The sequence below is a fragment of the Amblyomma americanum genome, chromosome 1, assembly GCF_052857255.1.
Source record: "Amblyomma americanum isolate KBUSLIRL-KWMA chromosome 1, ASM5285725v1, whole genome shotgun sequence".
Lineage (NCBI taxonomy): Eukaryota > Metazoa > Arthropoda > Arachnida > Ixodida > Ixodidae > Amblyomma > Amblyomma americanum.
In genome coordinates this window covers 456,960,285-456,976,632 of record NC_135497.1, presented here as the reverse complement: position 1 = coordinate 456,976,632, position 16,348 = coordinate 456,960,285, and the positions used below count along the sequence as shown (strand labels likewise).

The 16,348-nt window shown below is 48.6% G+C and overlaps 1 protein-coding gene across 1 annotated transcript in view; it reads right to left on the bottom strand.

The window, feature by feature from the left end:
* LOC144125886 (uncharacterized) overlaps positions 1 to 10,141 on the bottom strand; it is a 205,604-nt gene extending 195,463 nt beyond the window's left edge. The window contains exon 1 of the mRNA XM_077659677.1: positions 10,010 to 10,141. Coding sequence (XP_077515803.1) covers positions 10,010 to 10,141 — 132 coding nt within the window. The remainder of the gene's footprint in view (positions 1 to 10,009) is intronic.
* Positions 10,142 to 16,348: the final 6,207 nt, after the last annotated feature.

Genomic DNA, 16,348 nt, shown 5'->3' with positions numbered 1-16,348 from the left:
AAGATGAAGGAGAAGCATTCGGTGAGGTGGAGAGAGATGATTGGTGGAGAAGAGAAGAAGACGACGACAAAGATTACGTGTACTAATGCGAAGGCTGTAAAAGAGCGAGTGAGAGCGAGGCACGTGGGAAACAGCAGAGAAGCGGAGGCTCCGGCGGGTCAGGGACACATCGGCTGGAAGAGAGCGACGCCGGCTACTGCTCCGGTGAACTGGGGAACGCGGCCGGCGCGCGTCTCGAGCGGATGCGCCTCATTTCGGCTCTGGCAATTTTCGCCCGGATTACGGAAAAACTCCATACGACCGCGGAAATTTTGCTTCTTCTAGACGGATAACATCTCCCGGCACCCGAAAATACCGCTCTAGACCAGGTGGGCCAAATTTTGGGCCTTTTAGGCCCATTTCTGACATCAACCTGTGGGAGCTTTAGCTAGGCCTAAAGCCAAGTAGCCAGTCTCCAGCGTTCTTCGCGGACGCCATGGCGGCCTTCGCTCGCCGCGGGTACGATCCCGAGACGATGTCATAGAAAGAAGTCGTCGCAGGCGCATTGTCTCCTCCTGAATCTTCCACTCCAACGCAGGAGACAGTAGACGAAGGTCTCTTCTCGTTGGTGGCACTTCGTAAACGCCAGCAACGCCTGAACACGTCGGTGGTCAACGGACCCACCGTGAGTGCCGCTGTTTCTGTGCATCCGAACACTGCAAGCTCCAACCCTCAGCTCTCTCAAACTGTGGTATCGAAGAAATGGCGGCCCACCGCTATGCCTCGACTCCGCAATGAAGATTTCACGATCGTCATCAAGCCCATAGTGACGATCTCTCTGAAGACAGTCCTGCAGACCTTGGAGCTTTGCTCTCAGGCTATGTAAACGCCTCCTCGGTGGACACGCTTAGTATCTGGCCCATCTGAGACCAGAATATCATCATCGCCACCACTCAAGACGTCAATGCGGCGAACGCGCTTGCTCGCGAGTTTACCCTGCAATCTTCCAATGGCTCCATTCCGATGGTCGGCCACGCCAAAGTCAACGGTGAAGTCTGCAGGGGGGTTATTACGGTCCATGAGCAGGAAACTTATACCACCTTGAAGTCTAATGCCCAGTGGCGCGGAGGAGAGATTGCCTTCATCTGCAAGCTGGGGAAGTCGACGATTGCCCTGCTCACTTTCGTGGGGCGTAGAGTACCATGTTTCGTGCACTATAACAGTGTGGTGACTGTGGTGCGCGAATATAAGCGCACTATTCCCGCATGTTTCCGATGCGGCACCATCGGCCACCGCGTGGAATTATGCCCGAATCTTCAAGACAATCGCTGCGGACACTGCGGCCAAACGGTCGCAGTCCTCAAAGATGGCAACATGGGGTCCCACGAGTGCAATCCCTGCTGCATCGTCTGCAGTGGGGCCCACCTTACGGGCTCGCAAGACTGCAAAGCCAAATTCCGGCGGCTGCAACAACCGGGCAACACTACCGGTCATAGAAAACAACCTCAGAGCGCTGTGGCCCCGGGTCCTGGCACAGCTTCGAAAGTCCCCCCGCCTAGCAACAAGAAATTGCAAGCCAAAATCGGACAAGCTCCACAGGCGGGCGCCTTACCCAGGCGTGCCCCCAAGCCTGCTCGACCAACTAAGAATGCGTCCCGTGATCCAGGTGCCCCCGCATTCAAAAACGGGGATTTTCAGCCTCTCGTGGGCCCTCCGCTTGGCGCGCCAAAGAAGACTTCACAGCCCAAGGTAGGCAGCCGAGATGGGCCTCCTCCGCCTCCCCATACTCCCCTTCCTTCTCCTCCACCAAATCTTCCTCCCCCCCCCTCCTTAACTCTGATGTCGCGGACCTCCGCCGCGAGCTCGAGACCCTCAGGGCAAAGAATGCTCAACTCCACGCCAAAATTCACGCGCTAGAAATGGCTCGGTCCTCTCCGCCCACTGCCCAGGTAGCTCCGGAACCGATGCAAGAAGTGCCGGCGGATCCGACACCCTCTAGCTCTGACGTGCGTTTCACCGCCCTCAAAAATGCCCTCGCCCAACTAACGACTCAGATGTCCAATTTTGGCCAAATCCAAGACAACCTGCTCAAGGCAGTCACGGCAACAGTTACGGCCGCCGTGACCGCAAACATTAAGACGTGGCTAGATTTCTCCGCCGAATGGGACCCCTCAAAGACCCGAACCGATCGTCAAAATTCAATCGACCCATTGATCTAACCGAACTCTCGGAGGAGCCGGAACCGCTTCCGCTGCAGGTGGCGGTCCGGCTCTCCAAGGCAGTCTCTTCAAATCGGCATGGCTGCGTCCCCTCCTAACCAACCCCCTAGAGGGCGCCGCCCCCCGCGAAGACAGCAAGCTCTTTCCCTTGTGCAGTGGAACTGTCGGGGTTTCAAAGACAGGAGCAAACGCGCCAACTTAAGGGCGTACATTGACAACATTGAACACCCCGCCACAGTCCTTGCGTTGCAAGAAACCGGGGACGCGGTCAAGCTCTCGGGCTATAGTACTTTCCAACGAGACCCGTTCACCTGTCTCCTAGTCCATAAAGCCTACACAGTTCAGGAGGTTAATCTCGACCTAAATCTGGAATATTCGTACGTGATGGTCTCTGTCCTCCCTCTACGGCGAACAGATAGTCCCGCACACATCCTTAATATCTACTGCCCCTGAAACAAAAAAAAAATATCAGTTTTCTAACATCTTTAGCGCAGCGCTAAGGATCGCGGGTAAACGATCCCCTCATAATAATGGGCGATTTTAACGCCCCCTGTCCAATGTTGGGATATCGCAAGGAAGAGCCGCGTGGTCGTAAGTTGGCGGAACCTATATCTATGCTGGGCATCACTCTTCTAACCGACCCTGCTCACCCGACACGTGTAGGGAATTCCGTCACTCGGGGCATCTGCCCCGACCTTACCCTCAGGAAACACATCCGACACGCAGAGTGGATCAACACTGAGGACACCCTTGGTAGCGACCACTGCATACTGCACACTGTAATTTACACTCGACCCTTACATCGCCTCCTTGCAACAGCCTAACTTCCCGACTGGAATGCTTTCCGCCAGGCCCTCCCAGTAAATTCTCTCTTTGACCAAGACTACTCAACTTGGGCACAGGGACTCATGCAAACGCTCCGTTCACACGAAAAGCAGATCCAGCTTACGGAGCGTGCATCGGTCGTAGATAACCACCCGATACACCTCTGGGAAGCTCGCCGCAGCCTCACTAAACGATGGCGGCGGCAAAAACACAATCGTAAGCTCCGCGCTCGCATCTCTGACCTCACCCAGCTAGCTGCCGAGTATGCTGCTCAGCTCGCTGACAATAACTGGGTAGATAGATGCAACAGCGCAGCAATACAGATGTCAAGCCGCAACACTTGGCGGCTCTTTAGGAGTCTCATAGACCCCACACAAACATGCTCGGAAACCCAGAAACACCTCACTCGCGCAATACACAATTTCCAAGGAAACACAGAGCATCTAGCGAATGTCTTACGCTTAAAATACCAGTCAGGATCAAGATCCGCGCGGGCAGGATTATTCGTACGCAGGCAACGATAATCCGGAACTGGATCAGCTTTTCCAGCTTCACGACCTTCGCGCGGCTCTTGCCAAAATGCGCAGGGGGACGGCGCCCGGGAGGGTTAAGGTCACAGTCAAACTGTTGGCCAACCTCCCCGATCGGGCATACGACGCCCTACTTGAATATATTAACGTCATTTGAACCGGGGACACTTCGTTGCAAACTGATTGGAAGACATCAATGGTAACCTTTAACCCGAAGGCGGGGAAACCGGCAAAGACAGACAACCTCTGGCCCATCTCCCTCAATTCATGCGTAGAGAAACTTATGGAAACGATGGTCCGTGACCGTTTCTCGGAATATCTCGAGAACAAGAACACCCTCGCCGACACCATGTTCGGCTTCCGACCTCATATGTCCGCACAAGACATACTTTTACAGCTTCATCGCGAGGTTCTCGAACCCATAGAACACCCACACAATGACAAGATAGTCGTAGCACTCGATCTGAAGGGTGCGTTTGACAACGTTAAACACAGCGTCATATTAAAACATCTTAGCGAGACCAACTGCAGTCCTCGTACATTCAACTACATCAAACGTTTCTTAACAGACCGCTTGGCCTTTATACGCATACAAGAGACCGAGTACGGCCCGTTTGAGATGGGAACGCGGGGCACACCACAAGGCGCTGTGTTGTCCCCGCTTCTCTTTAATATTGCCATGATGCCCCTCCCAGCGCAGCTGGCGGGTGTCTGCGGTGTTCAGCATGCGCTGTACGCCGATGACATCACCATCTGGGCTACTACGGGAAACATAGGAGAGATGGAGGAATGCCTGCAAGCAGCGGCGCGCACAGTAGACCACTACGCTACATACTGCGGCCTCCAGTGCTCCCCGTCAAAAGTCTGAATTTGTGCATATTCGACATTCTCCGAAATGCAAAATCTCCGTTCAGCTCTCTCTCGCCAGCGGCCCCATCCGTGAAGCGCAGGAGCTGCGAATACTCGGTCTATTCATTAATCAGCATCGCAAGGTAGACACGACCCTTGCCAAACTCCGCAGAGTCGGCGACCAGGTGGGCCGAATGGTTCGCCGCGTTTCCAACAAGCGAGAAGAGCTGTGAAGTAAGGATGCGGTGCGGCTCGCCCATACCTTCGTAACTAGTCGAGTATTGTACTCGACTCCTTACCTCCGCTTACGTAAACATGACGAAGACTGCTTGGAGGTTGTCCTCCGCAGAATTTTCAAGAGAGCCCTCGACCTCCCGATCTCCACTTCCAACGCGCGACTGCTCGCGCTGGGGAGGGTGAACACCTATAGGAAACTTCGCGAGGCGCATCTCGTTAACCAATACACGCGTCTCGCTCAGACCGTGTCCGGTCGCCGCCTCTTGGACCGGTTACACATCAAACATGACCATCATACAATGGAACGGGTTCGAGTGCCCGAACTGTGGAGACGCGCCCTCTACGTTCGACCGCTTCCGACTAAGATGAACAAGGAGGACCATAATGGCCGGCGCCAGGCGCGGGCGGTTGCCCTGCACCGCCACCATGGCTCAAAGAAACACGTCTTCTACGTCGACATTGCAGGCCCCTACCACCACTCCAGGGGAGAATGGTACACGGCTGCAGTCGTACACGAGGGAAGACAGGTTGACGGCCTCTCGTTCACGGCGCCCAGCTCAACTCATGCGTAGGAGGTAGCGATCGCCCTCGCAGCCTCCCATCCCGACTCTTAATTCATTCTCACAGACTCTCGCGGAGCCTGTCGTAACTTTGAGTTCGATTGGATCGCTCCACTTGCTCACCAAATTCTTCATCACAGTACTCGCGACTGCGATCCAACTCACCGCCCAATCATATGGATCGAAGGCCACCAAGGCATGCCAGGTAACGAAGCCGCCCATGAGGCCGCCCGCGCACTCATTTACCGGGCACCAGGCTTTATTTGGGCGGACCTTAACCCGGATCAAATCCCTCTTCTTTCTTTTAAAGATATCACAGAGCACTATCGTGCTGAACACCGGCGCTACCCGGTTTCTATGAAGGGACTGGGTAAAGCTGGCGAACAACTCTCTTTAGGCTCTTTACAAACACCCTGCTGTGCCCGGCGGTTCTCAAGCACTTTGACTCTTCTTTTGACGGCCGCTGTTCATTCTGTGGGGAGGTGGCAGACACCTTTCACATGGTTTGGGCATGCAGGCAAAATCCTTCTCTGCCCCTCATCACCCCTTCCCCTACCCGAGAGGACTGGGAGGTGGCTCTGCTCGGCTGCAAGGAACTATGGGCCCAACAGGCCCTGGTTCGGCGGGCCTGCGCAGCGGTCAGGACCAACGGGGTCCCGGAATGAGGGACTCCTCCTTCTATTGTAAGGGTCGATGCCCACTAGGGGCTTCTTCCCGAGCAACTCTCTGTACATATAGCCTAATAAATGCTTTTCACCACCACCACCGGTGAGCTCGCGTTCTACGGATGCGCATCGTGGACTTCCTACCGTTCCTGAGCCCATTACGGGAGTCAACGGAGGACGCTACCACCTGCTACGACCAGGGGTGTCTCCTGCGCTGTTGCCACCCATCCGGGTGGTGCCCCCAACGCCAACAACATCGGCATCATCTCCACGGGCGCTCGCTTGGACAGGGAGCTTATACGACGCAGCCAGCGACGCCGTCAGCGACGCCAGCCCAAGCACGTCGAACGCCGCCTCGACGCCGGCTACTGGATCCATAGAACGCTGCAGCAGCACCGAACTAACCGTGAGCATGAACGCCGACCAATAATAGTAGAACGCTAGTAGTAGACCTTGTAGCAGTGTGCCCGGGTCGTGTGCATTTATAGTCTTGGTGTTGTGTGGTAGTTTTGTTAGGTTTGTGTTCTAGTGTGTGGTCACGTAGGGTGTACTATATGTGCGTTTGTGTGGGTACACCTGCCGCCTAGTCCATTCTTTCGGTCCGAGTGTTCTCCGAAGAGATCCGTGACAAGGGTTTGAGGGGAATAAGGTTAGAAAGGTATACAGTAGAAGACAATGGTGATTAGCATAGAGCTTTGGTCAATTTCGGGGAATGAGAACTTGATAGGAAAGAAGAGATGTGCCAAAAACATTTAGCTTGGTGGTGGCGCAAGAAGGATTCAAAGGGACGTTTTAATGACAGTGTTTGATTTACAGCTTTTAAAATGTATGGAACCAATTTTGTGAATCAAGCCAGAGCACATTCAGAGTACAGTTCTGAAACACACATATGCAGCGATGCATCATCTTTCTTGCCCGGGAATCGATTGTGACCAACAATTCATGTTGGTGTGAAGTTTTCAGAACGTTCTACAACATCTTTGAGCTACTTAGGTATGGCACGTTGCCCATAGAATAGTGTGCAAGGCATAAATTTGTGCGCAGCACAGAGCCTGGGATGGCACGGGTGCCTCGCCAAGGTCATGTTTACTAAGGGATTTACGAGTAAATTTTTCATAGCAAGCACAACTGATACTTAACAGCCAGATAGATTTTGATTTGCATGTGAAGAAGGTTAACTTTTCCGTAGAAAGCCCAATTAAAAAATACGAACCCTGTGTACATTCGTCGCTTGCTTTCCTTTTCTTGTGAAAATCCTTAACTCTGGCACTAATGCACTGTGCACAGGCCAAGCGCCCACATGCTAAAATTATTCAACGACAAATGTACACTACTGCTATTGATCATTCCGATACCCCTAAACATGGGCATTCTGTGAAAGGGACTCTGCTTGCGCGAATAAGGGGGCACTGAAGCGGCATACGAAAACTTTTGTCACTTGCTCAATAGACCTCTCCCGACCTGGCCTACATCAACAGAGCATGTGTTTATGTACCTAGGAGCAAAGTACACTGCGTACCGAGGAGTGGGGGGCTACAGTCAGGAGAAGAATGGCGTTTCTAATTGGGAAAAAAAAGGTGGAGTTGGGAGCGTTCGTCCCAAGCGAAACCAATTCAGAAGTGAAATTGTACGTGGAGGTTAGTCCATGCAGTTTAGCATTTAGGTCAATGGCAATCGACATTTTATAACGCTAATATATGTTCCACCACAACATGGCAAAATTTTTTCGTCACCGATTAGTGAACACGTTATCCCACAGAGGGTGTAAGGCACCGGAAAATTTTACACTACACACACAGTGGCAGAAAGACAACTTTTTAGCATTTCTTTTGTGGGGTTGTGGGGAACGTTGCAGTGGAGGGCACAAGATTAAATTACAACGTGCACAGACATTGCAGAGCTTATAGGGCCGCAACAAGAGCAGCATAATGTTTAATTTTACTCTGTGCAGCTCTCCTTGGAGTACTGAAGAGTTGAGATTGAAATGGCTACTTACTAACCTCCACTAAGGCAATCCCCACTGCAGACAACCAAGTGGCACTGGCCCGTCTCGATCAAGCTCCACTGCCTCAATAGTTACGAACGGATTTGATAGGGATAAAAAATAAAAAGTTCAAGAATACAACAAGAAATATAGGGCAGCTTGGTACAATATTTACAGTGCAATTGTGTGCATTGCACCATTTTTATGAAGTATAATGCATGACATTCTTTCCTGTTCAAATGTAATGGACAAAATTAGGTCATGTACGAACTGACAAAAGTGAACATGAAGGGGCGTGATAAAAGGAATTCAACTTTTAAAATAAGTCACCCTTACCATAGTTGTTTTCGGCCATATTTACTTTTTCTTCCAAGTCTTTTACATAACGTCGCAGCTCTTGCAGTTCTTGAGCAGCACCACAACTGCAACCAGGCATCTAAAGAGCCAATAATTTCTATTAGCTTTTTGAATTTTTTTTTCATTTCGGAGCAACTAGTGGCGTGTTGCTGACCTACACTGGCACTGAGAACAATGCGACTATGTATTGTGGGTAACAAAGATAGCACAAATGCTCAGGTGTGTCGAGAGCACAGACAATAGCGCCGCTTAGCATAGACCGGTAGGTGTGAGACCAGGCTAGTGTGGCAGAGCACCCGTTATAGTCAGCTTCCCCAAATAGGCCATACAGTATGACCTTGGACCCAACAGAAAATGCACAGCGGCGTTATTGTTTTTGTCAAGTTAATGAGAACACTGGTATTTTCTACTCATTACTTAGTTGAAAGCGTTCAATAAAGTGCTGATAATTGTTACGAACTCGCAGGAATCGTGCAGGGACTATATTAATGACAGGATCAACACGAACATCTTCAGAATTCCGACAAAAGTAGCAAATGAGAGAGAAAACGGGCTAGCCCAAGCTTTCGCGAACCGAGCTACACCAGTGCTGCCCTCAACTCCGGCAGTCATGGCTTTCGCTGATCGCCTTGAACATCATTGTACCCTTACGTGCTGTTATGCTCCTCCACAGAAGTACCAAGCAAAATAAAATAATCACAGGGGGACACTCCATTCAAAACTCCAGTAGATGTTATCTCAACACGTTAACTTGGTGTTAAGGCTGTGAAAACACAATAGTGACATGTGATACAAAAGTGAGCAGTAGGAAACCATTCCTTTTCATTTTCAGTCTTCCTATTTTTCCCCTCCATCATTAATGTTGTCCTGGGTAGACTGCTTCATTTATTTTTATAACAACCACTACACAAGCGCCTTCAATATTTAGACATTGACCAGCAGCAGTCCACTTGATCATAACAGCTGCTTTCTATTGAGTGCTTATGACTTTCAGAAGGCATTGGTAAGACACAAGCCAACTGCGGTTTTTGTTCGCGGGGAATGTGCTTAACAGAAGGGCTATAGCTGCTTAGGGCATTGTGGATAAAACTTCAACACGTTTGCAGATCCTTATGTTGAACCGAAACGAGCCACATGCAGGGGCCTTATACCTTACCTCAAGAAGGCTCACTTTCAGCCCTCATTATACGTGAATAACTGTTACGACGACCAAATTAAATATTCACAGCCTGTCTTTACATAGTGTTGCGGTAGCAGGCAAAAATAATCGCACTTAAAGCATCAACTCACCTTCTGCTGCTTTGTGGCTCTTTCCTCAGAGGTACAACGCCGCCCCACGGTCCGTGCGTCAGTGTCGTAGAAGATGCAGGTACATAATACTTGTGCTGGACGCAGAAGCGCTTACTTAAATAAAGGTACATACCCAAGTCATCCGCAGGTGCGGCGGGACCCGCTGTCGCGACGTTAGGCCGGTCTTGATCAGTCAGCTTGCCTGGGTGCGCAATCGCCATATAATCACACAATACTCTCCTAGGAATCACAAATGCATTTATTACTAATGGCACATACCCAAGTTATTTGCAGGTGCGACGGCACCTGGGCAGTTCATAAGCGCTTCCGCTGCTAGCTTTCCCCGGCGCCGCTCTATTTTTTTGCCGTACCTGTGCAGTATATTTTCCAGATTATGCGCATAATAACCCAAACCACCGTACGCGCAAATGCTTTCGTGACTAATGACACCTACAGAAGTACAGCAGCACAGCTGACGAGGGCGACTCGGCAGCCTTCACGAAACATCCAATACTCTTCCGCGCAGGCCGCTGATCGTGTTCGTCTCCATCAGAAGACGCATCCCAATTTTGACATCTGTGAGAGACCGCACTGGGTACACGTCCCATTTGAGTTCACTAATCCACTTCACTAATATGTGAGTCATAGTTTTCTTAATGCATGGAGCAGCTCGAAAAATGTGGCGACGAACGTATGTGACCAACGTGGTTACAGCGTGGCTACAACGTGGTCCACAAAGACGCCGTCGCTCAAAACCAAGACCTACGGCACTAGAGACCTGCACACTTCGCACTGCTCCAGCGCGCACCTTCTAGTTCATGCCTTTTGCCGCTAGGGAAGGGCAGCTACGGTAGGCGTGACGCTACAATTAACCTGTTGAGCAAGGTGGCGTCGGTTATATTACTTCAAGGATGTAATAGTTTTGTCATTTGTGTACGTTTTGAATACCCATCGTTCATCCATTCTCTTAGCATAGATGCGAGAAAGTCTCACGGATGCATGCGCGCAAACAGAATATTCACCGCTAGGATTTAAAGAAATGTCATATTTGCATCGTTCATTACTAGGTTTCAAAGTAATAAGACAAGACAAAGTCACAGAGAGGCAGTGAGAGGAAAGAATTTATTTGTGAAAAGCAGACGATGATGATGATGATGAGAAACAAATAAGTCAACCGAGCGCCCTCAACGGCCAAAAAGTTAACGAAAGTTGGCGCCCGCAGTCCCATAGGACCCCGCCAAATGTGCCGGTCTCTAGTTCAGTAGGTCTTGCTCAAAACACTCGCAGCCCTCGCGCGCCGCTCCGACTTGGCTATGACTACGGCTTTTGCATCCAACTCTGCCGCGACTGGCCATCTGGCCAGTCAGTGAAGTGACAATATAGTTTTGTATCGAGTGACGAAAAAAATTCTACTTGAAAATTTTCCAAACAGCAGGTCCTCTAGAAACAGCCAAACAATATGCTTAAAGCATGGAGGAAGAATGCACTAATACGCACGAATGGCACCACTGTCGAGGTCCTTGTACTGCTTTGGATTCTTGTGGTGCTTTTCGCTTGGGCTTGCCATGCATAGAGCTCCCGTTCAAAGCCTCCTCTATTTTTTCCCGCGCCTGGTGGAAGGCTGCTGAAGCGCCGTCTGACTCGGCCGTGTTTCTCTGCGGGGCGGCGCTGCCAGCCCTGGATGGATGGGCGTGCGCGTAGTTGCGGCCGTTTGCAGGGGCTTCGGCGGCTGCGGAATAAACGTGGGCTTTGCCTACTTCGCAAAGGACCAACTCGTCCTAAGCCATTACCAATTCATGGCTAAAACAAAGAGGAACGCTGTTTTATATCATCTGGAAAAAAAACGCTAGTTAATTGTGAGTCAACTTGCGCCGAGCGCCTCGACACGAAATTTTTTCGTGTGTGTCTTCTTTTTCAAGTTTTTGCAATACTTCTCTCGAAATCAACCTTGTTCATATGCCTCGCAGTGTTCTGCCCTGTTCATTAACAGGGAAAGGAGCGCGATGCAGAACACTCAATGGCTCACTCTGAGGGAGCATGCATTGTGCTCACTGGCGAGAAATCAACGCATAACAGTCAACGCCACCAGAAAAAATACGTCACTCTACCTTATGCCTAAGTGACAGCGAAATCATCTCGCGAATCTTGAGAAAAGGGTAGCCTCTAGGTTGCTCCCGAGTCTACAAGCGCTGCTGCTCTTGCTTATCAGGTGTTCCTAAAATGGCCATGGAGAGAAAGACCCCAATGCATTATCCACAAAATTCCTAGCGCCGACTGCGACGCAAGCTACATCGGCGAAACCAAAAATATATAAAAGAAAGAATTCGGCAACACAAAAACGACGTCCGCAACTATGCAAGAAAGCGCAGTCCTGTAACTGAGCATTCCTAAGACACACAATAAGCTTCGACGAAACCAGCATACTCAGAGCCGGAACAAGTTTTTGCAAAAACGGGCTTCCTCAAATTCTGGCACATTCAAACGACCCCGAACAACATCAACAGCACAAAGGAAAACCTCCCAAATAGAGACAATCAACTGCAACGAAACCAGCGTGCTTGGCGCCGGAACAATTATACACAAAAACCTGAAGTCACCAAGCGCGCGGACGATTTTCCACCGGAGGGGAAAAGTCTCATCGAAAACCTTCTCAGGGCACCGAAAACGTTACTGCCAGCGCCAGACACTGCGCAGCACTTGCGATGTTAGGAGGTTATTTGGCTCGCGTTGTTCAATAAAGAATTGATTGCAGCAGCTGCACTGCTCTTCTTACTCGACCAGCCTCATCTGCCCCCAGTGACAGTTTGATCCGTCATCAGGACAGAGGCCTCCTATATTCTTCAATGCATTTTGTGTACGTTCTGTACGCCCTGAAGAACTACGTCGAGGTGTTGCTCAACAAAAGATTTTTAGAAAAGCCCCTGCAAGCTGCATTCAACAATGCAGTTGAAGCTCTTGCAGAACATGGAACACTGATAGGTGAGCTTGCTTGCAGTGTTAACCATACAGCCAGCTACTGAAACTCATCTGCACAAAGTTTTTCCGGCCTTTTTTTGTGAACTATGCGTTAATTATCAGTGACTGACAGGAACGACGTAGTTAAGATGCTCATGTCAAAGCCTCTGTCTAGAAAGCTGTTAAAGTTGTGAAAACTTTTTCGTGCATGTATGTTTTTTCTAACTACGACTGTATATTTTTTTTTCATTCACTCATCGCTCACGAAAAGCTTTCTAAATGTTTCTGCTTATATATCGGATCAGATACGACTTGTGATGAGAATGCGTGTTTTGTACAAAGAAGCACACGAATAATTACCGTCGATAAAGCTGAAAACTGAGGAATTTATCTCGGTACTGCAGCAACGTGCGATTTGTATACATGCCCGGCCGCCGATTTCAAATTTCCTTGATGAGCAGCTTTTATTAAAGTGCATGTGCACATGGCATAACAAAAACAACTTAGCACTTTAACGATCATGCCCGCATATTGCTCCTACTAAAACAAGAGGAGTATACGCAGTAGGAGAATTGCGCCGCGTTTTACGCTGCGTGCAATTCCTTCCGCGTCGTCTGCTCCATACAGGACTGCTCGCGCGCCACTCGTAGGCAGTTTCGAGTACTAGCGTGAACGGCGCCTAACAATGGCGTTCCCCGCGGTTGAGAGGGCATGAAAAAATAGAGGAGGCTATGTCCCGTCACGTCATGGCCGCTCTTTGCTCTGTCAGTTGTGAGTGTAACTGTATTCCACATCGCTTACACAGTATGAAAGTGCATTTGCTGTCCTTGTCGACTGTTTCGCGCCGGTGGAGGCTCTCGTCACGTCATGGCCGCTCTTTGCTATGTCAGTTGTGAGTGTAACTGTATTCCACATCGCTTACACACTATGAAAGTGCATTTGCTGTCCTTGTCGACTTTTTCGCGCCGGTGGAGGCTGAACCGATACGGCCGCACGAAAGCGCAAGCAGCATTGACATGGATTCGTCAGATGTATCAAGCAGCGAGGACAAGAACAACTCTCCCAACATTACTGCACCATTGGCTGCGCCCAGCGAGAGCGTCCTGGTATGATAATTCTTGCCTTTGTTTGTCGCAGCATTGTGCGCATATAGGCGCGCGATCTTCTTTCACTTTTTCGCTACCGCGGAAATGCGGACGATTTGAGTGTACCGAATTTTTTTTTCAGATGTAACTACGCCAGCGCATTCGCAACACCCTCTCCTTCTCGCGTTCTAAAGCATGGTAGCCGAAGAGCTAAGAGACCGTCAATTTGGTAGCTCCTATTCCTTTTTCCGAGTTCTTTCTAGCAGAGAATTATTAGAATAACCCTCCACCTCCTCAGACTGCTATTATTTATTTACTTATTTATGTGGAGTTACTCCCAAGGCGGTAGAGGAATTAAAGACGGGAGTGGGCGCCGGACATCGAAAATACAAAGAATTCTGACTAATGAGTACAGTAGAACAAATATGATAGCAACACAACGCTTGTTAACAAAGGCATTGTTGACTTAAAAAAGAAACGGTCATGAATCAATGCCAGTGAAGTTAATTCGCTTTTTGGATTTCCGAGGTAAAAAAGAATGAAAGGAAGCATTGGTTTTACAGAATGAGAATCTGAACATCAAAACATGGTTTATGAGATGTCATATGTCCAATGGAGAGGAACTAGATCAAAAAGTTGGTTCCCCCCTCTATTACGACCTGTGTGCATGCCAATAATTGTGGATGCGTTATGCTGAAGACTTAGCCCATTGACTGTGACGTGCGATGATTTGGTTCTTTGGTATGAGCACAGTGCCTGACTAGCATTTTTGTGGACCTTACCGCCTCAAGCTCAGATTCCAGTTGCCTTAGCTAGGGCAGACACAAGTAAAAACAGCATTATTAACCAAGCGAAGCTTTAGCATCAGAATTGTCAACAGCAAAATATGTTAGTTAACTATCGTGATTGTCATATTGTATGCTGTTGGCTTTAATGAAGTCAGGAACAAGGCAGAAAAGTGCGATCTATATTTTTTGTTGCCTCCGAACTTGGTTGGAGCCTCCCTCACTTTGATCAGTGCTCCATATGGCGACCAATTCAAAAGGGGGATGTAAACAAGTTGAATTATAAGCAGAACGTACCAGTCACAGTGCTTTGGCCGGTAAGTATTTCACTAAGGTTCGTAAGAGTTATCATTCCAGAGGCATCATCCAAATGCAAGGCATGCGCAACTGGCGCTTCTGATGTTCTTAGTTGTAAAGTGCTGCAAAGCATTCTAAACTGAAAAAAGATTGATTTTGCAGATAAAAGACACGGCATGTTTGTTTTGCACTATATGCTTTCTTGTCTGAAATTTGCAGTTGGTAGATTAACGGGTTTAGTATATGGCAGGTGAGCATTTCTCTCTGAAAAAAAAAGTATTTTAATCGACAGCAAGAAAAAAAACTGCAGGACCTGCAAAGCACAGTTCTGAATTACCACTGATAGAGGGACCATTTCAGTGCAAAAAAGGTTGCATTTCAATGAGTCTGAATGTAAACAATTACGAGCCTCTTCAGTAATATGTTTACATAGAAAGGTATTACTCAAAGCCCAACACGTATCAAGCCATATCACTTGGATCAGCTTGAAATTATTTTGCTTGGCTAGTTGGTATTTTATGCTTACATTCACACGGCGGGACTGAACATATACAATGACAGGGAGACGCCACAAAGTGCTGACTTCTAATAAGTTAATTGCCGCGCACTGCAGATATGTATATACAGTTCAGCGAACATGCAATGCAAAGGAAAGCAGTTTGTTTGCCACGTGATCTGTAGCACCAGGAGTGACCTGCACGTGAACTCTCTTTTCAGCGATACAAGGCAAGAATACTAAAGGCACAGCGTGACACATAAGGTTGCATGGACAAACAAAAACCTCCTGATCCATCTGTTGAGATCCAATCGCTAAGAAATGATGCAAACACCAATCGCGTGCAGACCCGGTCATCTTCTTTGCTTGCTATTTGACTAGCCTCGGCTATCTCTCTGGCATATCTGTTGACAAACTTATGAAGAATTGTGGTCATTCCTAAGAATGATCCATGTTCTTTGAACTGTCGCACTGCTTGCAATCGCGGCAGCACAGCAATCAACTTACTCGGGAAATCATTGAGGCAGCCTTCATCAACAAGCAACAAGACATCTGTGCCAGTGAACCGTCAGTAGCCTTATTGGAAAAAGAACTTTCATTCTTTACCTATTCCACTTAATTTCTTGGCTCTTTCGTTACTCACACGCATACTTTTCAACAACCCTACTGATTTGCCATTTCTCCCATTAGCTACTTTTAAGAAGGTACATTTAATCCTCCATTCAATTTTTTGTTCGTCTCATTACATCAGCCCTCATCGCATCTTTTTAGGCCGTGCTTTTTGTTTGCTCTCATCGTCGGGTTCTGTGTTGCAACACTTCACCCATTGCCGCTGCTAGAGATAACGTGACACAGCATATTTTCGTTACCGTCGCGTGTTTATCGAACTGCATCCATATATGCATAGTATGCAGCATTAAACTTAGTTGAAGTCAGTGCTTTGTGATGTCTCCCTGTCAGTGTCCATCTTCGTTGTCGCACTGTATGAATGTAACCAATTTGCTCACTTCTTTTCCGTTCACATTATTTATTAACAAATGTGCACGCATGCATGTCTGCTACGGCATCAATATATGAGCTATTAATGCAATAAAGACGTTTTAAATAATTTATTTGAGCATCTTGGTTTTATAAACAATTCAAGCAATGAGAGAAAAAGAGAAAATTGAATTTTATTTTTCCATGGTTGAAAAGAGGTACGTTTCCAGCTGCACCTAATTAAGAACTCTTGCATT